Source organism: Cebidichthys violaceus, unplaced genomic scaffold (assembly GCF_023349555.1).
Source record: "Cebidichthys violaceus isolate CVI_PGR_0920_01 unplaced genomic scaffold, fCebVio1.0.p SCAF_5, whole genome shotgun sequence".
NCBI classification, from domain to species: domain Eukaryota; kingdom Metazoa; phylum Chordata; class Actinopteri; order Perciformes; family Stichaeidae; genus Cebidichthys; species Cebidichthys violaceus.
The window spans coordinates 2,471,875-2,496,849 of NW_027176705.1; the positions used below are offsets into that span (position 1 = coordinate 2,471,875).

Below are 24,975 nucleotides of genomic sequence, written 5' to 3' on the forward strand. Positions count from 1 at the left end.
AAACAATCAAAACTGGCAGGAAAACACATAAAGGCAGGAAGTGAAGTGATCCAGAATGACAGGAGATATGGGTAACACATTATAACAGGAAACTAAGAATATGATAAGAAACAAAGAAAACACAGATTTGGAGTGAGGGTATGACACTGTAACTCATATTAGTAGTAGTAGGCTACTTGTTTGATGATTTGAAGCCACAGTCGGCTGAGTTTTCGCGTTTTTGCAAAACATCACCTCATTTGCATACTTATATATTTATATTGGACCGGAGGATCGCGTTAAATAGGCACACGTGTTTATGTCATGCTTGTTCTGACATAGCGGTTGTTAAATAGAGCATGGATTTGATTTATGGCGGTATATTACCAGCTGCAACGTTAAATTAGTATGGCAAAAACGTACACAATTTCGCAGAGTGGCGCTGTTACTTTAGGCTATTCGCTCGTGCTCGCTGACTCCTGGGAAGCGGAGGAGAGCTCAGCGAGTAGCCAGCGTCTATTTAACGTTATTTATCCAGCATCACGTAAAGGCCCGCTGCAGAAGACATTCTAGAGTCTGCCTTGAAGCCTCACCCCCGCCGCAGCACAGAGCGCGTGTCGCTTATTTATTCCAAGTTTATGAATATTAAACGTAGATATGATGAACGTTTTTCGAGACATGTAATTGACATACATACAGAGAGACATAGATTCCTTCATAGTATGTCAGTGCATTTCAATTTACTAAAAAGTACCATGCAGAACATTTGATAGGCTTCATGTTCTATGAAAGCAAAGGTCCTAGAAAACCTAGTGAACCTGGAGCGTTCAGTGTTCTACTTAAAAAAACAAGGTAAAACAATACCTTGAGGTAAGAGAGGTGTGTTTTATGCTGTAGCATGTATGTGACACTACTTCTACAACTGCTCTTTTCCCAACAAATGAAGGCAATCATCTGTGCTGTTTTGAGGATAGAAAAATCTATCTACATTATTGGAAACTGCTGTTGCTATGAAATACGCCCAAGTGACCTCAGCAAACATGTTCAAGGCCCATAAATTTACCAAGAGGATGTACAGCAGATGTGGGAATAGGAGACATGCCTGAGGATAAGCAAATTAAACAAAACGAAGTGCAAGTCAATATAAAATAAGGGTGATACTTAGTGTGAAGGCCGTTTGTCAATGAAACATTCGAGAGGTGAGTTATGCCCTTTTGGCTGACTAGATAGCTCTTTATGTAATACAGAGACTATGTGGCAAGAACAAGACCCAGACCCGAAGACAGAAACTACCAAAAGTTTCTCTCAGTCAAACCGTAAAGACTGGTAAAGCTGCTTTCGAGACAATTTTGCTATTTTTGCCATTGCTGCCAGGCTGAATGGCATTCATTGTCCACAGATGCAGATCTTCAGTGCAACAGACAAAGTGGAAGGACCCCTATGGCCACGTCAAGCTAATGATATCAGCCAAAGGTAATTGGATCGACTTAAGTCCCCTTGGGCGCAGTATTAGAAAATCCTAATCAATGTGGAAAGACAAGGAGTCCTTAACTTTCCCAACCAATCAGATTAAGCCATGCACCTAAATACCATTCATTTAAAACACAGAGAAATCCCCTTTTTCAGACAAAAGTCTTTAAAGTTGTTCTTTATCTGGTGAAATTGCAGGAACTAGACAGGGTGAAAGGTGATTATTTTACATCACAATTTCCCAAAATCTTTGTCAATGAAATAACTGGTTGCACAGACATTCAAAAATATATTGTTTAACAATTCAGTTAGAAAATGACATTACATAAATCTCTCTCTACAATACAGAGAATAACTTTTGTATTGTAAGCCTTTCAGCATGCTAGTAAGGACTACAATAAGACTTAAAACCAACTCCTCTTTAGAGATACATGTACTAACACTGGTAAGTGGTTGAATCTACGTTAACATTTTGATTATAGAGGTTCTTTTACATCACTCATGTTCTGTTGTGAGATTGACCATTGATGTTTGTCAAATTGAATATTGGGAGGTTATGTTGAAACATATGTAACTCTGCTGTATTTATTAGGTGTTAAAAGCCTGACATCTGGAAGGAGATCACTTATATTTGTATCTAGAGGATGAAAATACCAAATGCGTTTGCAGTATGTTTGAGGCAATGTAAGGCTGCCATCTAGTGGGTGATAGCAATAATTGCAAGTCAGAGAAGCACGTACTGCAGTTTAGTAGCACCAAGTGATAACACAATCTTAAGTCAAAACAGAATCCTCTTATCTTGTGGTATCACATCTGTTCAAGAGCCACATTGACACATTAGAAGAAAGTGCATGAGACCAGGAGTAGCCGATGGTAGTTTATTGTATTCACAAGCCTGAAAGGCAAAGCAGAAAACATTGATAACCCTTTTTGAATGTCCTTTAAATCAGGTGGGAAACAAGTTACATGTCATCTTTATCCTCAGCTAATCATTTGTCATTTAGCTCTTTCAGTAAAGTACAGCTTTGCTCCTTCAGCCATTTGTTGTGGACCGAGAGGCATCGCCTAAACTTAACTCAGAAGTGATACAGGACCAGCTCAGAGCAAATGTGGGCAGCTCCCACTGTTTTAGTTTCTCCCCTCAGTACCTTCACCAGATCCTTCAATCTCTTCCCTTGCTGTAAACAAGCTGACCCTTGTGGGCCTCATGTTTTCAGGGACCAGTCCCTCCTGCTTATGTCTTCCCAGAAGGCTGAGTAATTGTGGTGGAAGAATAGAGGGCGTAAGGTCCTGTCTGCCTGCTGCTCACTGACCCTCACTTCTACACAGCACTGCACGGGTTAGTCATTCTAGGAAATAACCTTATATGGTTGATGGCATCTCATGTGTATTACTTTGCCAAGCCAGCAAATCAGTCAGGAAATGGAATCTTTTTTTTTACGTCAAAGCCTTAGTCTGGTTGTAGAGGAGCGAGAAGAAAATAGCAATACGTTTTATTGTGGGACAGGGCTCTAAAAACTACAATTAAAGGTACCCATTACTAAAGAACACAATTTCCTGTTAGATTATACAATGTGTTAATGTGAGAGTTTCTATGCAAAACTAAACAGTGTGTATGTGTGTGTGCCCACACAACCAACATTTCTCATGCAAAACAAATTCCTACAAGACAATGTCTCTAAAGACATGGCATATTGGTCTTTGAGAACATCACATACAACCTGGTCAGTTATCTCTATGAGCCAACATCCTCTAACAGATGATCAAGCATGTATTTCAGTATATTATTATGTTTCTATTTAGTTTTTGTAATCCATATGTCCTATAAGACATGCTGTGACTGTAAGGTCTGGATTCTCTTGGTTTGCCTTGTATGCCTGGAAAAGGTCTACAACCGTAAGCATGTTTGTAATTTAATAGTGTGTGCAGATCCCAATATGCAGTAGTTCTTTTTTTTTTCATACATAGGGACATGTGATTGTCCCTTCAGCACCTCAGCCAAGTGAAGGAATTGCTCTTTAACTCTTTCACAGACTATTTCCCAAAGTATTTTTTTTTAAATTTTTTTTTAAATGGAGGATAGCTGTTTCTAAATCAAACTGAAAAACACCCCAGACACTTGAACAGTTTAAAAACCCTCCCCAATCCAAATGGAGCAGTAGCAAGATCTAAAACGGCCTTAAACAGGACCTCTAATAACAGCCTTTCTCGACTTAGTCTTTGATGTGCTGCTTTTATGGTTTAAGTAGCTACTATTCTTGGAGAGAGGAGGGTAAACTTTACCCTCTGTCAGTGATGTCACTATAAACACTGCTGAGCCTGTCCTCACAGCTCCAACAGCTGGAGAAGACATATTACACTAAACAGTCATGTATTGTAACATGTTGAAAGATTTAGCAAATATTGGGGAAAAAAAAAAAATGTTTGAAATTCTGATTGTCCAAAGGTTAAAATAACTGTTAAGCTGTTGGAATGGGATCTGGGATCGTTTAGTTTCCTCTCTTTTTGACAAACTGTTTTTTTTTTCCTCTCTTTTCCACTCCGTGCTTCCAGTTCACCAATTTAGTTTGATTATTTTCCAAACTGCCACGTAGCTGTCTGTGTGATTTGGGAATGGCCCGTATACACAGAGGCCGGTCTGTCTGAACCTTGAACAGACAAGGTTCACGCTGTTAGCTGTCATTATGACACAGCCAGAAAAAAGGGGTCACCCTACTCTCTCACCCTCTCACTTTACATGACTCAGGGATGAAAATGCCAACTCCTCAATCAGAGTTGTGTCCCACGGGTCACTCCTACTTGAGGGGTGAGGGGGGGTCCGTGAGACCTCCATAGCCTTCTGTTCACACAAAAAAAAAAACACACGAGGGGCTGGCCTGTGGGCGGGGAGTATGATAATAGCCTCTAGAGGAAGTGAGCACAGTGTAGTGGAATGTAGTTGCCATTAGTGGGAGTTGAGCTGAGGCTGGCTAACAGCTAGCCTGCTATGTTGAGTTGCTGAGCTGGAGACGCAGAGGATAGTGATGAAAACATGCCTCACTTCACAGTGGTACCGGTGAAGGATCAAGCTCCGTCCAGCTACGACAGTCTAGAGGGGATTAACTGGGTGGATTACAGGGACACTGGACAGGACTGCCCTGATCATCAAGATACTGTCAGCTCTGATGGTAGGTCTCACCTAACTAACTTTTACTCAGCTCTTAATCTCGGACACTACATGAAGTTTTGAACTTGATAAATGTGTCCTAAAAATGATTCTTCATGAGTTGCACCCAGGACAACATGGGGAAGGCGTGCTTTGTCCTGAGAGCTCTCTGAAACAGCTGGTTGTATGGTTACCATGGCAATTCTCCAGGGCCAGAAAACAGTTTTCCTACATCAGGCAGGTCTGTTTTTTACAGCTCACTTTGGGTAGAGTTAAACAAAAAACATTACTTTTATCATGTTGGAGTATTTATTTTTTTTGCCCGTGGAAGCCTTTTAAAATAAATTCAGGGACAAATGAGTAACAACGGGGAAACAATGAAAGGGGGTGAGAACGGTGGTGGAAAACACAACGTGGGGTGAGACTGTGTGTGAAGTGGGGGGAGGGGGGGAGGGGGGTGTACCACCGTGACAAGAAAAGACCTCAAGTGCTTCCTTACACAAAAGATGGAGCCCTCTTTGTGCCAAGGGGGGATTTCTTTTCACAGGGATTGGCTGCTCCACAACACAGGAGCAAATTTCTCCCTCCTCACTTCTCCGTCACAAATTGTCTCTCACTGTCACTCACTTGTTTCTCCACTGCATCAGTATGAAAAGAGAGAGGGGGGACAGTCCCAGACCGAAGAGAAAGGGAGGACAGAGGGAATACAAGGAGAGCAGCGAGGAGTTTGTAGTTGCTGGGTAGGATTATGTTAGAGCAATGTTCATTTGTGTGGGCTGACAGAGTGAACCAATCAGGGGAACAGAGTTTTTAATAAAAGACACATGGGCGCGGCTTTGCAATGAAGCACCCACGCTTCACCAAGCGCCCAGCAGTCCGGGCTGGGCACAACCCACCCAATGACTGGCCACCCACTTATAGTACCTTACTGTCATGCTGACTGTGAGCTCCCTACAACTGAAAAACATCAGAAAGGATCAGAGTTCACGACTAAAGACTCATCTCACTAGTGTTAATGAGCCTCTAGTGAGTGAACAACCAGTGTGTCATGGAATGCATTTCTGTGTTTTCATCAATGTGTGAGTGCGTATGTATACATTTGCAGGCAAACTGGCCACACAGATGAGATGATCTATGTTTCAGTGAGACACAGGGCTCAAGTAGACTGATATTTGAAGCACAGTAAGAAGGAATCAAAGCACATGTTGACCTAGCACTCTGCTTGTATACTTCTGGAATGCATGGAAGTTACCCTTTAGAGCCAAATGACAATTTTCAAACACCAGATATGCAAGTTAATAAGATACTGTACAAAACAGTGATTTAAGTGTTAAAAAGTAGTGGCTTGAATGCTGTCTAAGTAGAACTCTCTTCTAGATTTTGATGATAGAGGGAACGCAGATGTCCTGATATAACCCTCAGAGTTTCACACAAGCTTGTTGCTCCCTCCCTTGCTTTCCTGCTGTCATAATTCTCTATTACCCACCCAAAGAGAGCTTCCTGATGCCTGAGAACAACAACCGGCATTAATAGCTGCATGGATGACTTTATGCTGGAAAGGGTGAGAAGCAGGAGAAGAAGAAGAGGGAAGTGTGACTGTGATGAATTATGAGACAGAGCAAAGGGCATGCAGTACGTTACCATTAAGTTTCAAACACATGTTGGAACTCAACTGTAGCCGCTCCTCAAGTCAATGTGGAGTTGACTGCATTGCTGTAGTTATTTAAGTATCGTATCATAATTATTATTAAGCATAAATTCAAAGAAAAGTAAGTTTTGTTTAGGAGAGAGTGACAAGTGTAGAAATAAGTTTGGAACATGTACGGCATACTTTTGATATACTTTTTTAATTTTAGGCATATACATATTCAATACTTTTCCAACTTGAGTTTTACATGCAGCATTATAACATATTCAAGCAGTAAACATGTGGGTGGGAACGTATTTGTAAAACGTTCCCACTTGTAAAACCATCCAAAAGTGGTTACGTGTAATGGATGATTTCATCATGGGAGTGGTGGGCTTGGGTCTATGGTTCATGTTGGATGTCTCAACTATACAGCGTGACGTCTGCAGCATGGAGGAAGTGACACAGTGCACAGTCTGTTTCAGCCTATGAACTCTGCTCTGTTCAGCCCAGAACAGGATCAACACTGTGGTCATTGTAACTGTGCTGTACTCCTGAGCAAGAGAAGCTACCCTAATGTAGTCACATTTCAGGGAGGAAAGTTGGTTTGCTGAGACTTTTTTACTGCTACATAATTGCTTGTTGTTTGTTTGGAACATAATTTGTCCTCAAAGAAAGATGGCGTCCTATTATGCAACCAATAGCTGGTTATAATCTTGTTTGCTCAATTTCTAGTTTGGAAAAGTCAGATGGGAACAAACTATTTCATACTTTAAGTATAAACTTTCTGTTGCAATGAGTGCTTCCAGTTTTCGGTTTAGAACATACTGTAACAATTGAAAGAAAGGGACATTTGTGGAAATATGTGGCAAGTCCCGTAGACTGTTTTCTTGTTCATCTTCTGTCTCTGAGCCTGCATTTCTCAGTTTTTAAATGAGATTTTTGAGGCATGATTTGTTTATTGCAACATCACAACCTTTATGCCATGGTTCCAAACAATTGATAGCCTCCGACATCTAGGAGGAAAAGTGGGCTTCTTAACTACTACCTTAGTGTCCTTTGGCGCAGCAAACGAAGATCCCATGTGTATCAGAGTGAAGCAAGACAACACATAATATTTCATGGACTATAATAGAGCCAATAAAGCTAATAAAGCCAATGTGCAGGAAATATTACTGTTGATGTAATAAATGACCCATCAATGAAATTCAAATTTATATAACTACAATTTATCATTTGATTCATTGTAAAATTGATGACAGAGTTAGAACAAATTCAGACGGGCACACAAACACTTAACAACCCTCAACAACTCTACAGTAAGTTTGCTTATTTGTGATACTGTGATACCCTAATAGATGACAAAGAAGATCATGCTTTGACTAAATTAGTTGTGACACATCATTTCCTATGACGCAACTGTCTTGCCATCCAATTATCTGCCGTCTTTGCTTTATCTGCTCATTCACATCAAAGTGACAGCCGGGGCAAGCAGGGCAGCTCAGATGTTGTTTATTCCAGTGTGTACCTCCAGGTATTCTTGAGGATCCCCTAGCATTTAAATGCATTCAGTTTTTCCTGGATTTACCAAGCTCTCCTTCACTGCCTTCCTTTTGACACTGAACAGAGATCAGTGCAAAAATACATACTATACTGCTCATGAAAACATAAATAGTTTAGAGTCATACATAAAGGATTTTCACTGGTATGTGATGAATGTGAAACTTGGGAATTATCACTGCTGTAGCATGCTCAGATTGTAATACATTAGAAGTGTTTGGATGGAACTGCTTACAAGATAAGAGCATGAAACAAGGAAATATTGCCCTCGTGATTGCAGACATATTCTAGAAAATTCAAATTTGCTTTGCTTGTGTGTTTGTCCAAATTCTTCAGGCAGAAACAGGGTTGTTAGCATCACTGATCAGGAAATCCCAATAGGAGAAGTAACTTCCAGCAAAGCAGCAACAGGGTGCTACTTTATTGCCTTTCCAAAAGCCTGTACATTAAATGTATGATGTTCTGTCCTTCCTGAGAATTATTGTTAGACATAAATGTAAAAATACAATAAAATATGAAAGTTGCAAAAGTCTTTTTTGGACATTGTAATACAGAAACTATGTTTTCATTGGCTACAATGGAACCAGTGGCTCCCAAAACCTGATAATTGAAAGTGCCTTAAAGGCACTCATACTTGATTATGGAGTGTGATTTCTGAAAATGTATAATAACACCTGCATATACTTCTTGACCTCTTAATTAGGCTATTGCTGAAGGTATCTTCTTGTTCACTTTCCCTTCTTTTGTTTACAAGGAAAGAGCTGTCAGTCAGACTGCAATACATTGGTGTATAGGAGGAGTAAATTCACTACTACGTTCAACCTCCTCTGTGGACATGACAGGGTACAACTTGATCAATTACTGAAGTTACTTAAGAATGAACAGTAAACATTGTGTTTTCTTTTTTCTTTTTTTATTTATTTATTGCAAGACAAGAGACAATACATAGACATAACAACAAGAGGACGACAAGAATAGTGAGATACACGCCAGCAAACATCATATAGTCAGTGTATGGAAGAACTGTGTGTGTGTGTGTGTGTGTGTGTGTGTGTGTGTGTGTGTGTGTGTCTGAGCCATTTGAAATTAAAGAAAAAACTAAAGAAAGTACATAAATGAGGGCAAATTACATAAAAAAATAATAAGAATATATATATCTATATATTTATAGATATATATATATCTATATATATATAGATATATATATATCTATATATATATATATATATAGATATCTATAGATATCTATATATATATATGTTATAATACATAAATAAACAAAGCTTTTAAAGTAAACAAAGTCAGGGGCAGTATCGTCTCGTCCACTGGCAGCAAACCATGACCAGGGCACCGTCAGGGAGCTCCAGAACGGGACAGCAGGATCAGACAGGCCGGGTCAACCGAGTTAAATATTATTTAGTTATTTACTCTATTTCCTTTTTTCTTTTTTTTACTTATTATTCTTTTCTTTTCTTTTACCTTATTCCCATTTTTGTATTTGTTTCCTTCATTTATTTATTTACTTTCTATCTTTTTTAAAAGACTGATCAGTCCAGCTCTGGGTCGCCCCCAGACCGTTTGAGGAGGGGGCTGGCCCAGTGCGGGTCTGAGCCCCTTTCAAAAAAGAAACATTGTGTTTCCTACCTCCACGGTAGTGTGCCGTTAATGATATTAACGGGGGATTGTGTGTAGATAAACACGGCAGTGAGTGTTCATCCGTACCATCAACTCTACAGACTATAATCTGTACATGTAACATTCACACAAAGCAAACATGTATGAGTGTGGGTTGTGTGTGCAGCAAATGTGCAGCTTAAGCATCCTTAGGTGAAGCCATTTTGCGAAGACACCGCGGATAGACAATTCTCCCGTACAGACCACGCTTTGGGTTTGTTTAGTCATTAGTTCTACACCCATTGACGTACCCATTTAGTTAATTTGTGTCTTTTTGAAAGTCTGTTGTACGATGCGCCTCTTCCCGCCCACCTTTACCCCCTGAGGTAATTAGGCTGAGCTGCTGTCCTTTTCTCATCATTAGCACACATCAAAGCTGATATGTTTTGCTGTACGGCTCAGCAGGTTAGCATTCCAATGCTCTGTTCAGATGCTGCTCCACATGGAGCACAGCTACTACAGCTAACATTGGCCTATTGCTAAAGCCAAATTACTTTGTTTCTTGCCATGGGCTCGAGGAGAAAAAAGCACAATGAAAAAAAAACTTTTTCAAAAGGGAAATAATCAAAGTTTTTTTTATTTATCAATTTTTTTAAACTTTTTACCCGGCATTTTGGAAAATATGCCTACCAACCATGTTGATTTTTCATATCCAACATGACAATATACGCTGAAATATACGGTGTAGACCTATACAATTTAAAGTGGCTAGGGCAACTATATTTATGTACCAAAACATGTAAATAACTACATTTGTGAGTGACTTACTTAATTTTATTGGATTTCGATTGGATTTTACAATGCATTGTGGGAGAGTAAGGGAGCTGTCAATCAGTGCACTGGAATGATTTTAGGATCGCCACGTCTGCGTCCCCCCTGGGCGGTTCATTAATTAAGTAGCCATTGGTTTGAGCCAAACATTTTCATGAACATCTGCACTTACTCAAATATGTAATTTCTATTGACTTGCCCTTGCACCAAAGTCATTCAAGTCATTCAGGTAGAGCTGGGCTACTTTCCACAAAGAACTACTAAAAAAGTAATGTCAAAGTTTTAGTTCAGTCTGATGATTGGTTGCTAATTCATTATTTTGCCTCACGCAGCTGGTTGGTAAAAGCAAAGCTGGTAGAGTTCAGACAGTAAAAGGGTCAGAGTGGCTCAGAGTGTTTGGAGGATCATTTTACAGGCCCAGAAACATAAACAATGAGCAGGATATAGCGGCCAATAGGGAATAAGTTCACTCTTTAACCATTTGACCTGCTGCCACGCAACAGTTGTGTTATGTTTGCCTAATCCAGTGGCATGATCACATCTAGCTATGCTTTGATGGCATGCAGCTTACAAAAGCAGAGGAAGCAAATTAAATGAAGAAAGGAGCAAAGGATATGCACATGTCTCCTTTACTGTCTCTCTCTATTTTACAAACACACACACTGAGCCAAACACACACACTCCACATCCAAACACATAATCAGGAGAACATTATTGCCAACTAACTGCACAAAGCAGAGTTAGCTAAGCTTTACTACTTCTATGCCTCTTGGTGTTAAGTGTTTATTAAAGGGGAAGTTTAGCAAAGAAGCTTTTTCAAATCCTAAGAAGCTAATGGACAGGGATATTGTTTTCCATGACTAATCGGCTTTAAAAAAGGGCACACATTGCTGTTAAGTTTCCTTCTGCCTGTAACATTACTGGCTTTTGAAAAGTCCTTTTGAAATTTAAAAGTGAAACCTCTTGAATACTCCAAATATCCCACCCAAGTACACTGTGCAGTCTTGACAAAGTAAACTAATGCCCTGCTTGCTAAAAAATGTCTTGAAGAAGTTTTGCAAGTTGCTTTTTTGATGTAATATTGATGTTGTCGATGTAGAGTTGCCTCAAGTCATGTACTTTGCACTTTGAAAACACTTGACAACGTAATATCTACTCAGGGAATTGATCTAGTTGTAAACACACAGCAAATCATACCCAGCATTCCTTGAAACATAGGCAGTCTGTCTAAACATTTACTTTGGAATTTTGGTGCAATACAAAAGCTCAAATATTACTTATAATCATGGCTTATGATAGTGTGTGTTTTTAAATATGTGTCTTACTTATTTCTGACAAGGTTGTAAGTTTACCCCAACACCAACACTTTATACTTCTTAGATAAGAAACCATCCTTTCAATAACCGAAGAGGAAAATTATACAGTAGCGTGTCTCTAGGTAGTTAGTCAGTGGAAAGTAAAAGTCATGTACGCCCTTGCTTAACTGATAGCCTTCTGTGAATGTAACAGTCTTTGATCTTCTGGCGGTGGAGCTGTTTTGGTGGGGTCACAGGTGACCTGTCGGTACATGCTGCTGCAAAGCCTCTGTGCTGTTCTGGGCACACAGCAAGACTCTTATGTGCCTTCATAACAAGCCAGTTAATCTTTAATCCTTTTAATTAGACATTTAATGTGAGGTTATTAACAAGAGACCCCCACTGTTTCCTCATTGTTAAAGTGTCTTTTATTTTGCTGGTCCGATAAACGTAATGAGCCGGAAGCTGAACTATTTTTGGTTTTAACATTAGGATATAGTCTTTGGAGCGACACCGACTGAGTACAGCTCCTGCCAGGAAACTTTTGAACGGATGTAATTCTATGAAGCAACATCAATCTGCGCCTCTATCTCATCTACAGTAGTCTCCCTTCATTGCTGCTTCAAACACACTATGTTTTTATACCATACCACTGACAGCGAGATGACACTAGAGGACAGTGTTAGCATTGTTTTTATTTCTATCTCTTCCCAGGCATAACTCCCATCCTTCTGTGTTGTTAGGGATCTGTAAAGACAGACCCATGGGAATTTGGCTTTCATGCCTCAAATGATCTCTTTTTTTTTTTTTGCAAGTATGGTTTACATTTTGTCCTACCTTGTCATTTGTGTGTGTTTATTGTAAAAAACCTTAGACAAACCTTGCTTTAATTGAGCAAATTTACATCATGTCTTGTCTCTCAACATCACATTCAAGTTAATGTTTTGGTTATTGCTATATTCTTGGAATAATGGCTTGGTCTGATGATACCCCATGATTTTTCCACACTGAACATCAGTACAATTTAGGAATACAAATACTGTAATACTGCACTTTTTTTGGGATACCTTCAACCCAGCCCAAGGCTCTTATATCCCTTTGAGCAAACATGTGCCGTGCATGTGTGTGTGCTTGAGCTTGTTAGTCAGAGAGTTACCACCGTATCTTCCACTCCCCACCTCTCACCCCCCTCACTGTGCACCATGTGTTAAATCAGGCCCCTGAATGAGTATTCACCCCGGGCAACCGAGTGCCCTGGATAGTAATCGACGATTCCCCAAGCCAGAGCACAGAGTACTCTGTGGCAGTCTGCACACAGCTCATAACTATGCTTACCCAGAGTGAAGGCAGTGGGACACAGAACACAGGTGAGTGAAGACCAGCACTGAAGCTCAACCAACTCACTTACAACAAAGCTGGTGTATTTTCAACGCTGTTGAGAATATGTTTCTATTTCATGGACTCTTGGTAAATTGACAGACTTTTTGTTGCAGGATTAATTTTGGCTTTGAGATGCCGTCGTTAAAGTTTACATGCTCTAATAACCCAAGGTTAAGTCATTTCTAGGTAATGAGGTGTGTGAATGTGTGTGTATGCGCGTGTGTGTGTGTGTGTGTGTGTGTGTGTGTGTGTGTGTGCTACTTTGCGTGCAATAATTGCCCCAGGCACTGTGCTCATCTCTGCTTGATTCTTTTCTTCAAAAGTTAATGAGAGTAAAATCTAATTATATGCCTGTTTATCACTTGGACTTTTCCTTGTCGGTCTGTGCTGCTTTTGGCCCTTCACTGCAGCTTCACTGCAGGAGTTGTATCCCTGAAGTTTACTGCTACATGAGGATTATTAAGATGTTCTAATTATAATTTATAGTGACAGTTAAAAGCTGACTGAATATTGAAAACAAATTGCCATGGAACATTTTTGAAATTGGTATATGTCTATACTAATTACTGCACAGGCAATGGCATTGAGCTGCTATTTATATTTTTTAACACAAATTGGTGACATTAATTAGGCTATTTCATTTTTTATCCATCAATGACTGTTAATGTAAGTAGGCATTGATTTCACCAATTTACTTGTCTTGTTACATTAGAGAAGCCTCTGGTTTTTACAGTAAATAAGCATCGTCTTAAGACAGGGTGGTGAATTATTGCAGGTTTTACAAACTTTCATATAAATCATGTCTCCGTCAGTAAAGCACATTGACTTGATGTTGCAGTTTATGTTACCAGCATGCCTCCAATATATCTTTAAGAACAATGTTTGCCTGATTCATTGACAGGAGAATATTTGATTGACCCTATAGCTCAAATTGTTGCTTGGCCAAAAAGCAAGTTGTTTTTATTGTTAACCTTAAGTTATTTATCCTCTCTCTAATAGGACATGGGAATCATAAAGAAGACAGTCCATTTCTCAACAGTGCTGATGCTGCTTACAAGAAGAATGACTTCTATGACAGGAACTTGGCTTTGTTTGAGGTCCGTTATTTTTATTTCCCAATATTTCTGTCAGACGATAGACTTGTACCAAACTCATTAATTGAACTTCTTCCCCCCACTTTCTTCCTCCAGGAAGAGCTGGACATCCGGCCGAAGGTTTCCTCTCTGCTCAGCCGCTTGGTCAGCTACACCAACATCACCCAGGGAGCCAAGGAGCATGAGGAGGCAGAGAGCACTGAGGCGTCACGTAGGAAGACCCCCAAGGTCAGGAGACGGGGAACAGCAGAGGAACACTATGCCTCGCTGTTTATTTTTAATTACTTGTACAGTCAGTCTTTGGAAGTTTAGAAACATTATCCTCCATCTCTGGCTCTCTCCTTGCCTCACTATCCAAGTTCTAGTTCTGTATTAAGAGCTGTTGATTGATTGCTAATGCCTTTGCGAGCTCTGCCGTGCGACTGTGGCTGTGTAAGACCTGGATACGTGCAAAGAGCTGATAACATGATGGAATGACCTTTAAAAAAAGAAAGAACACAAATCAATACAAATGATCAATACATGTGTTTCCTGCAATGTCATGGTCAATATTCTCCTCTCTCTCTCTCTCTCTCTTTTTCTCTAATGCCCCTCTCCTTCTCTCCTTCCTTCTCTCTATCAGTCTCCCAACATGGGCACTCTGATGGGAGTCTACTTGCCGTGTCTGCAGAACATCTTTGGTGTCATTCTCTTCCTCCGACTGACGTGGATTGTTGGGATGGCTGGCATCATGCAGTCCCTCCTGATTGTCCTCATGTGCTGCTCCTGTGTTAGTATGAGCACAGACACGTACCATACTGCTGTACTGTAACCCCCCCCCCACACACACACACACACGCACACAAACTGTACTGTACTGTACTGCACACAGACACACACTACTTTGCTGTGTTGATTCTGCCAACAATGAGAGCCAGCTTTTGTTGCTAAACCAATCAATAAAATCCACACAGTTGTATTAGCAGCAGAAATTATTTAAAGGAACCAGTCATCAGAAAATCTAAAATATTGCATATGTTTTTTCTTACCTGCCGTGCTAATTATCAATCTAGATTGTTTTAGTCTCAGTTGCCTGGTTTTGGAGATGTGGAACTTGGCTTGTGGTGCTCAAAGCACCAAAACAATGTATTTGAAAAAAGTCAACAGCAATGTCTCTTTCTAGAAATCATGTTACTCAAGATAATCCATGTTAATTAACGTAACACCCACATATGTGTGTCCTTTTCCATCTTAACCATATTTTCTCCTTTCCTTTACAGACAATGCTCACAGCCATATCAATGAGTGCCATTGCAACTAATGGTGTTGTTCCAGGTAATACTTTAAATCCCTCACACTATATATTCACTATATATATATATATATATATATATATATATATATTTTATTTTTTTTTTTACAAGATTTTGTGAAATGATGATATATTGATATATGATATATCCAGACTGCTCTGAATCTCACTGAATAGATGCAGAAGTTAAATTTGCCTTTACATTTTCTTCCACTTGAGGGCAGCAGAAATGTACTGTTGTGTCCCACTGCATATAGTACAGACTGTGGGCTTTTCAGTGGCTTTCTGTGTGTAACACTTTGTTTTACTGTTGTAGCTGGAGGGGCATACTTCATGATCTCCCGCTCCCTTGGCCCTGAGTTTGGAGGAGCTGTGGGGCTGTGCTTCTATTTGGGCACTACCTTTGCTTCTGCCATGTATATACTGGGGGCCATCGAAATCTTCTTGGTCAGTTTGCTAAAATATTATTCTGAGGTTTTATTCCAGCTCACATTTGTATGACTAGATATGCTTCCAAAATGCTGTTCTTTATTAAAATATGTTAGCTAATACATGACGTTTAACTGCACTGTATATGTCAGTAATGGTCCTGTTGTAAAATGATTCTCTCCTCAGAAATATCTGGTCCCCCAGGCGGCCATATTTCACGCCACAGACACTCTTGGGAGTGACAGTGCCATGCTGAATAATATGCGAGTCTACGGCTCTATCTGCCTCAGCCTAATGGCTGTGGTAGTTTTTGTAGGAGTCAAATATGTCAACAAGCTGGCCTCTCTTTTCCTGGCCTGCGTCATTATCTCAATTGTCTCCATCTATGCGGGGGCATTCAAATCCATGACTCATCCCCCAGAATTCCCGTAAGTCTGAAGAATAAACATGTGCCTTAACAGAAAGTAGTGTGAATTATGGGGACAATAATACTGATTTAGTTCTTATTGGGGAGAGAGTGCTAATTTTGTTAATTCTAAATGGAGAAATAATGCTGTTTTTTCTCTTATTATTATTATTATTTTGTTTCATCATAGTTTTTTCCTGTGTTGTTATGACTCTGGCCACCATTATGTTAGTGGTGGAAATAATGATGGTTAACATAGTCATGATTTTAATTGTCTCCATGTAATTGCTGTAGGATCTGCATGCTGGGAAACAGGACGTTGGTGAGAGATCGCTTCGATGTATGTGCTAAGACTGTGATAAAGGGCAACATCACAGTACCCAGTCAGCTGTGGGAAAGGTTCTGTCTGCTGGGGAACTTGAGCAGCGCTCAGTGTGATGACTACTTCATTCAGAACAATGTGACAGAGATACCGGGCATCCCTGGACTGAGCAGTGGGATTATTAGAGGTAAATTTATCGTAAATTGCAGAGGGATTAAAATACACACTATGAGATTTTGTTATGTGATAAAGTTAACAACTCATAATGTTCCAAGTATGTAAAAACAATTAGCATTTTTCACATTATGCTATCATTTTTAGGAATTTTAAGAATCAACAATCATTATCTTGAAAATGTATGATGTTTTGTCAAAATGATATCCCTAAATTTAGAAATTTCTTGCATCAGTGAATAACACACAGGCCTGTTAGAATTATAGTCTCTTCTAATACATTTGTTGGCAATGTTTTCAATGTCAGCTCTCTGTTGTTAGAGAACATGTGGGGCGACTACCAACAAAAAGGGGAGATCTTAGAGAAAGCGGGGCTACAGTCAGTGGATGCCCATGGTGCCATGGAGAACTTTGGCATGTATGTGTCAGCCGACATCGCTACTTCATTCACACTCCTTGTGGGGATCTTCTTCCCATCTGCCACAGGTAAACAACACATCTATTGTCTGCATGGAAGTTCAAAATGATTCTTTCCAAACTTGTTTACCCTAAATCTTAAGTCATGTATCAAATTATGATTGTGACAAACAAATGTAAATCTATAATGTAGACATGATTTTTGATACAGTATCAAGCCATCAATTGCAAATTGGATCTTAAGCCACCTGCTATGTTATATTAGATACATTTTTTACAAAAATAACTTGCACTCAGTGAAAAAGCAAAGATTTAAACCTTCCCCTAATCCAACCAGCAGGGGGCATAGTTAAACAGGTTTTACATGTGTTCTATTTTTATCAATTGTCTATTTTGCCTTGAAGGGATCATGGCAGGCTCCAACAGGTCTGGGGATCTCCGTGACGCTCAAAAGTCCATCCCTGTGGGAACTATCTTAGCTATTACTACTACATCACTTGTTTGTATCCTTATTTTGGTGACTACCCAGAATAAAACTAATAATCTTTGCAGATTTAATGTACATCGTTGTGTCACCTTGAGCTCCTTGACTTCTTGTATTCAGATTTCAGTTCTGTGGTCCTGTTTGGGTCTTGTATTGAAGGAGTAGTCCTTAGGGACAAGTAAGTTCACCTGTGTCCTACTGCATGTTTGCACTTTTATCAAAACACTTCTGGTTAAGTAAAAATAAGCAATACAAAATAAAGATAACTTCATCATAAAAGTCAAGACGTATTCTTTTTCATATTCAGTATTTATGTACTTGTAGGTTTGGAGATGCAGTTAGAAAAAACCTGGTGGTGGGGACGCTCTCCTGGCCGTCTCCGTGGGTTATTGTCATTGGCTCCTTCTTCTCTACTGTTGGGGCGGGCCTTCAGTCCCTCACTGGGGCTCCCCGACTTCTTCAGGCTATTGCCAAGGACAACATCATTCCTTTTCTCAGGGTGAGACAGTACACACTGTTGATGATAAACTTTTCATTGTTGTTGCAAGACAGAAATGGCTAACAAAGACTTAACTGACATACAGTCAGAGACAACAGTTACTCCATAGTCTGTTTGTTATTACTTCCAAAACATGCGATAAGTTGAATATTCAGGATAACCTCTGAATCACATTCAATGTTGAGTTGGAAATATTTGCTAATATTTGACTTGCAGGCTTATTTGAATATGATGCATGAAAGTGATTTGCATTGCTTCTTATGAAGGGTTTTTCATTTTTTTGTTTCAGGTGTTTGGTCATGGAAAGACCAATGGAGAGCCTACATGGGCCCTACTACTGACTGGTCTCATAGCTGAGCTGGGCATCCTTATTGCCTCACTAGATATGGTGGCTCCCATCCTTTCCATGTAAGCTCACATACATACACATGGCAACAATATGACATGTGCCAAGTATAAAATACACACACCCCATAAATGTATTTGACTCAAATATTGTGTACATGCATTTCATCATTTCTGAGTTTGGTTGAGGCCAACTACACCACTAAAGATGTATTATCTACTTCAAATATGTTGGCAATTCTCCTTGTGTTTATTCAACAGGTTTTTCTTGATGTGCTATCTCTTTGTGAACCTAGCCTGCGCAGTTCAGACTCTTTTACGCACACCGAATTGGAGGCCGAGGTTTAAATATTACCACTGGTGAGTACATTTCTTACAAGGGGTGGGAGCACACTTCCTTTTCACCAGTCAGGACAGTCATACTTGTAAATAATAATGCTGTTCTTGTAATGCCAAAACATCTGTGTCACACCCACAGGGCTCTGTCCTTCCTTGGCATGAGTATGTGTCTGGCTCTGATGTTCATCTCCTCCTGGTACTACGCTATTGTGGCCATGGTAATTGCTGGGATGATCTACAAATACATTGAGTACCAAGGGTATGTCTCCTGTCTAATTAGCATTTGTATATTTGTCTTTGGTTGTGTCTCTGTGTTTCTGTCTGACATATCTGTAATGGAAGCTGGCGGACAGCAGCCCACTTACATTGTTTGTCATCCCTTATATTTGTGTTTTGTCTCTCCCACTCACAAACAACAACAGAGCAGAGAAGGAGTGGGGAGACGGAATACGAGGACTGTCCCTTAGTGCTGCACGTTACTCCCTGTTAAGGCTAGAGGTTGGACCCCCACACACCAAGAACTGGAGGTACAGCTACACCTGCAAGAAACTCTCTGAATGTATCCACAAAAAGCCACAATCCATAGTGGAATATAAAAAATAGGTCATCTACCCTCTATAAAAATATCCCTGGAGAATGATGATAATGACACACAAATGAATCAACATATGATAGATTTACTAGCAGCTGTAATCCATACTGACACACAATGAGTAAATGCCATGTATTTATGTACAGTTTTGGGAAGTTGTGGCCATAGGAAGGGTTTCATTTTTAATGTTTCTAGCTTGCTTGCTGGGCATTTCCATTAAGTTAGCATGACATCTTCTGATGTAATGTATAACCACTCTGATGCGGCACTTCCTCGTTTGCCACTCATTCTAAATGCGATGACAGTGAAAGTTTTGAATGTGGAACAAAGAATGGAATGGAGGCAGTATGTCAATAAAATGTAAAGAAGGTAGTCCAGTAAGCACTGACTGGGTGATTCAGAGGTAAAAAGTCTAGGTTATAACTGAGATAAATTTGGCAGAGAAGAGACAATAGTTATTTTATATGTTTAGGTCACATTTATAAATGTTGTCTCTCCAGCATTTACCTTATTCACAGGGAAATACTGTCATTTAACAGTTCGATACGATAAGATAATCTTTATTAGTCCCGCAGTGGGGAAATTTACAGGATCACAGCAGCAAATGGCTTAACATCCCTGTTTTAAGCTATACATGTCGATGTGTTTTGACATGCAAATCACAGACTAGCTGCTTGACACTGGCACTTGAAAATTCCAATTTCATCAACCTACTGCCAATGATCATTCAGTAAATCTTGTTTTGATAGATGAACACTTTCATCATCTTATGTCTGTGCTTTATATACAGCAAAACAATATTAATTTTTCTAAATACATTGATAACAGTCTTTTAACAGGGGGTGCAAAGACACACCTTTGATCCGGACCTTTGGCTCCTATTGACTGTCTTTGAATCTGTCCACTACAGACCTCAGCTGCTCGTGCTGTTGAAGCTCGATGAGGACCTCCACGTAAAATATCCTCGTCTGCTCACCTTTGCCTCGCAGCTGAAGGCAGGGAAGGGTCTGACCATTGTGGGCTCTGTCATCCAGGGCAACTTCCTGGACAGCTATGGGGAAATGCAGGCAGCTGAGCAGGTAAATACTAGAAAGGGGTGTGCTGAACATGCTCTATACAATTCTCTATTGTACTCTGTTGCTGACTGCGTCGCAACTAATTGTTACAAATGACCACCTTTTGTGATGTGAAAAGCACAATGAAGCGAAAACATGCTTCATTGTGAATTTTCAATTTTTGTGACGTTTCTTCCTCAGCAACTGTTTTTGAAGCATTTGTCACTTTAATCAAAGGGCATGGCTGGAAACAGCTTGTTGTTGTCACTACAATATGGGGCCAATGAGCCATTTCGGATAAAATAAGGGACTGTTGCAGGAACATTTTTCATAAAGTGATGTGTTTGGTAGAGAAATGCCCTTTTTTATGTGACAACCGGAGAAATGAATCTCTCATTCTCGATTCACTTAGTGCTAAGAAAATACTTATGCATTATGTATCAATAATTATCATTAGAGCTATACAGGGAGGTAGTGAAGGTAAAACCTTATTTGGTGGTTTTGCTGTATAAATCTTTTCTTTTAAGCATTCAGTATTGTTTGAACATGGTTCATCTGCTTACTCCTTATTGTGATCATAGCCTGAAGCTCCGTTTTTTTTCTACCAGGCCATTAAGCATATGATGGAGATTGAGCGAGTCAAAGGTTTCTGCCAGATCGTGGTGGCGTCTAAGGTGCGGGAGGGTATTGTCCACCTGATCCAGTCCTGTGGTCTGGGGGGCATGAAGCACAACACTGTGGTGATGGGCTGGCCGTATGGCTGGAGACAGAGCGAGGACCCTCGTGCCTGGAAGACTTTTATCAGTAAGAATCTCACTGAAATACTGTTGATATAATAGGACACTTAAAAAGGGACAATCAGCATCTGCAGTATAGCACCCCAATTAATTGACTGCCAACCCAAATTGCATAATGTTTTCAAGCATAAGTATTTAGTTGTCACACTTAAATGCACTTAACAATCAGCTCTCTATTATGAATTTGAAGATAGAGCAATCGTGGGCTTGAAAAAGCTCATTTGAATATACTATTTGGAATACATTTTGTGTTAGTTTCCGTTTGGCTTGTACAGAATGTAAGCTGTTGCAAAATTAATTTATACAGTACAGTTTAATATCCGTGCCTCCATGTTTTCATCTCTACTCAGACACAGTTCGCTGCACCACAGCTGCCCACCTGGCCCTAATGGTGCCCAAAAATGTGTCCTTCTACCCGAGCAACCATGAACGCTTCACAGATGGCAACATTGACGTTTGGTGGATTGTCCATGATGGGGGGATGCTAATGCTGCTGCCTTTCCTGCTCAAACTTCATAAAGTGAGACAGCAGATATCTTTGAGTTTCATTCCTATATGCTACTTTACATGTTCAAAAACGGTGTCACTGTAATCTTTCCAAACTTACTTCCTTGTCTGTTAGTTTAGTTTGATGTTATTTGGGACTTGACGTGTTTTCTGAAATCAATTATAGTCACATGTGTTGTGTATAGCACATGTTATTACACTATAGTTATATTTGTCTATTTGCATAGGTTTGGAGGAAATGCAAAATGCGTATCTTCACTGTAGCCCAGATGGATGACAACAGCATCCAGATGAAGAAAGATCTGGCCATGTTCCTGTACCAGCTGAGAATAGAGGCTGAGGTGGAGGTGGTGGAGATGGTGAGGATCACTCACACACTACTACTAATCTGAGCTAAAGTGAACATTGAACTCAGTAATAAAACCAAATGCCTGTTATGACAAGATGCTGCAGACAAGATTGTTTCAGAGAAAATTGCTTGGCTTATTTACTCTAATTTCATTGTCAGTCTGTCCATGTTCAACAGAGACATACAGTATGTTTAAATTGGATTAACCACTAAAACATATTTTTTCAAATGCTACTTTAGCATGACAGTGACATCTCAGCATACACCTATGAGAGAACGTTAATGATGGAGCAGCGGTCCCAGATGTTGAGGCAAATGAGGCTGTCCAGTGCAGAAAGACAAAGAGAGGTATGTTTTCTTTGTAGGTGTAATAGTTATTCTTAAAATATTTTACAAATAAAAAAAATTCATAACATATTATAAATCATTGAGAGACTGCTGTGTTTTCATGTTTTGTTGTTTTAGATTCTTCACTACTGGTGGTCCGGTACAATTTGGGAATTTAACCTGCTCTAACTTAACTCTGTTTATTGCTATGAGTAAAGGTTTTAGTTACATACAGTATATTGACATCAAAGCCTCATGATATTCCCAATGGCACTTGCAGGCCCAGCTGGTTAAGGACAGACACTCGTTGGTGCGTATGGGAAGTCTATACTCAGATGAGGAGGAGGAAGTGGTGGAGGCTCCCCCAGAGAAGGTTCAGATGACTTGGACAAGAGAGAAGTGTGAGGCTGAGAGGAGGAACAGAAACAATGCACCCGAGAACTTCAGAGAACTCATGAGCCTCAAACCGTGAGTTGCATTCAGTTAACCTCAGCATCATCTTTACCGCCTCTAATTTAACCAATAAAACCTGTAGCATTTAATGCTAAACCATTTTACCTTCTTTTTTCTCTCTCCATTTTTCACCTTATTGTTCCCTTTTGGTTTCTCTCACAGTGAGTGCTTGCTTTAAATTGTAAAAGGTAAAATACGTTTATGAGCACAAATCGTTTTTTCCCTCTGTTTCTCCTCCTTGCTGCATTCTAGGGATCAGTCCAATGTGCGGAGAATGCATACGGCTGTGAAGCTGAACGAGGTAATAGTCAATAGGTCCCATGATGCTCGATTAGTGCTGCTCAACATGCCAGGGCCACCTCGAAACACGGATGGAGATGAAAACTGTATCCTTTACCAATATGATCAAAGAAAAGGTGTCTTATATAATTGTAGAGACGATTTTGGGCTGAAGTACGCATACGTACCAAGTGTGTAGGCTATTGTTTGGCTGTTTTTACTTAACGTTTATTCCAGATATGGAGTTTCTGGAGGTGTTGACTGAAGGTTTGGAAAGAGTGCTGCTGGTCCGAGGCGGAGGTCGGGAGGTTATCACCATCTACTCATGATCAATTATTAGCTGCTACACAGGAGCGTCTGCCTCATCAGAATACATTCCACCTCTAGAAAGGAGGCAGAACCCGCTGGTTAGACGCATGGATGTCACTTTGATTGTGAAGTATGTATTTTTCAGTACAAAAGTTTTTTTCTATTCTTGTAGAATATTGGCACACACTAGTGTACATATCCACCTCTATGTTTGCAACTCTGCCATCCTTTACAAATGAAATCTGTCATTTTTCTCCCTCAAAAATCAATACTTTACAAAACTTTAGATTTATTTATAGGTCACAAATACCTCTTATATGTGATAATAAACCTATATTTGACAGACTATGGCAGACTAGTACACATGTTGGGAGAACAGTTTTGATAGTATGCCAGATTTTTATTCTGAAACAGCTCTTTGATTATTCTGGAAGCACATCTTTATTTATTTATTTATTTCTTTCAACATTTCCCCACTGAGGTAAAGAAAATATTACTGATGATAAAGAACACAGTGGTTGACGTTGGTTGTGCCGTAAAGGTGGCATGCCAGAGATCATGATGCAAGTTTTTAAAAAGAGTTATAATTTATGATTTTTTTTTGGACAGATATTTTTGTTATGAGAGAAAAGTGTATATGAATGACTTTTGAACCGTTACATTTGTACTTTTTCTACAGACCTGAAAAGCTTATCTGCACACAAAAAAGATGGCTTCATTTAAAGTTATAGTCCTTAAGATTTCAATAAAATCAAACCCCACTTTAGATACTATTTATGGTCTGCATTTCTTCTGCAATAGACATTTGATATTTTTAAACTTAATGGCAATTGTAAATACCATTCTATATGGTTAGTGGCGGCGTCTGCCATTCCCGCACAGGATATAAATTGGCTTACGTCACATTCCTACAACATTAGTTTCTTTGTTTGTGCTGTAAACAAATACACCAGTTGGTATTGTGTTGTAATTCTGACAAAGTAGCTGCTCAAGCAGTGTTTGCTGCAGTATTACACTGCACCGTCGTTGAGGCCAAATCAACCATGGCTGAAATCTTAAGGAATTTCAGCTTTAAGCAATTCTGAACTCAGCTACATGAGACTTCCAGACTCTGTTTTGTGTCTTTTCAAGTATTTTAGGATATTATACTGTGTCGAGAACAACTGTTCTACGATCTGTAGCCAAGAGTGTGGCCTTCCCTTCACTTAAATCAAAATAGGTTTTGGCACAATCCAATTTTTACATGAAAACTTTATGTTGGCAGTGTTTTAGTGAATCCATTAGTATTCATTTTGAAGAGCGATGAGGTCATTTTTTTATTGTGAAAACCCTGCACATTGTGTGGAAACATCAAAATGAGTGCACTAAAGCAAATTCCTATCGTCTTTGTTGGCCAGACATGAATCTTTATCTTAACAAGTGAAATCTTCACAGTGTTGCTGTGTGCTGTTCCAAGTTAAAGATTTAGTTTGAGTTATTTCTATGTGCAGCATTTTCCTGTTTGGCCAAAGGGCAGAATAGTTCACATTAAAATACACTCTTTGTTTTTTAAACCTCCATGATATCTTGTTATTCTGTAAGATCAAATAAAAAAAGAAAACCCATCT

The 24,975-nt window shown here is 39.6% G+C and overlaps 1 protein-coding gene across 1 annotated transcript; it reads left to right on the forward strand.

The window, feature by feature from the left end:
* The first annotated feature begins 4,389 nt into the window (after positions 1–4,389).
* slc12a4 (solute carrier family 12 member 4) lies at positions 4,390–24,972 on the forward strand. The gene is made up of 24 exons (XM_068730180.1): positions 4,390–4,616; positions 13,901–13,998; positions 14,092–14,223; positions 14,618–14,764; positions 15,255–15,309; positions 15,603–15,733; positions 15,902–16,143; positions 16,416–16,630; positions 16,938–17,102; positions 17,438–17,536; positions 17,638–17,695; positions 17,842–18,016; positions 18,306–18,424; positions 18,623–18,721; positions 18,840–18,959; positions 19,123–19,227; positions 20,203–20,371; positions 20,956–21,151; positions 21,495–21,664; positions 21,879–22,010; positions 22,241–22,348; positions 22,608–22,795; positions 23,033–23,166; positions 23,297–24,972. The coding sequence occupies exons 1-24, from the start codon at positions 4,481–4,483 to the stop codon at positions 23,386–23,388; spliced, it is 3,285 nt and encodes a 1,094-aa protein (XP_068586281.1). The 5' UTR covers positions 4,390–4,480; the 3' UTR covers positions 23,389–24,972.
* The last annotated feature ends 3 nt before the right edge of the window (positions 24,973–24,975 follow it).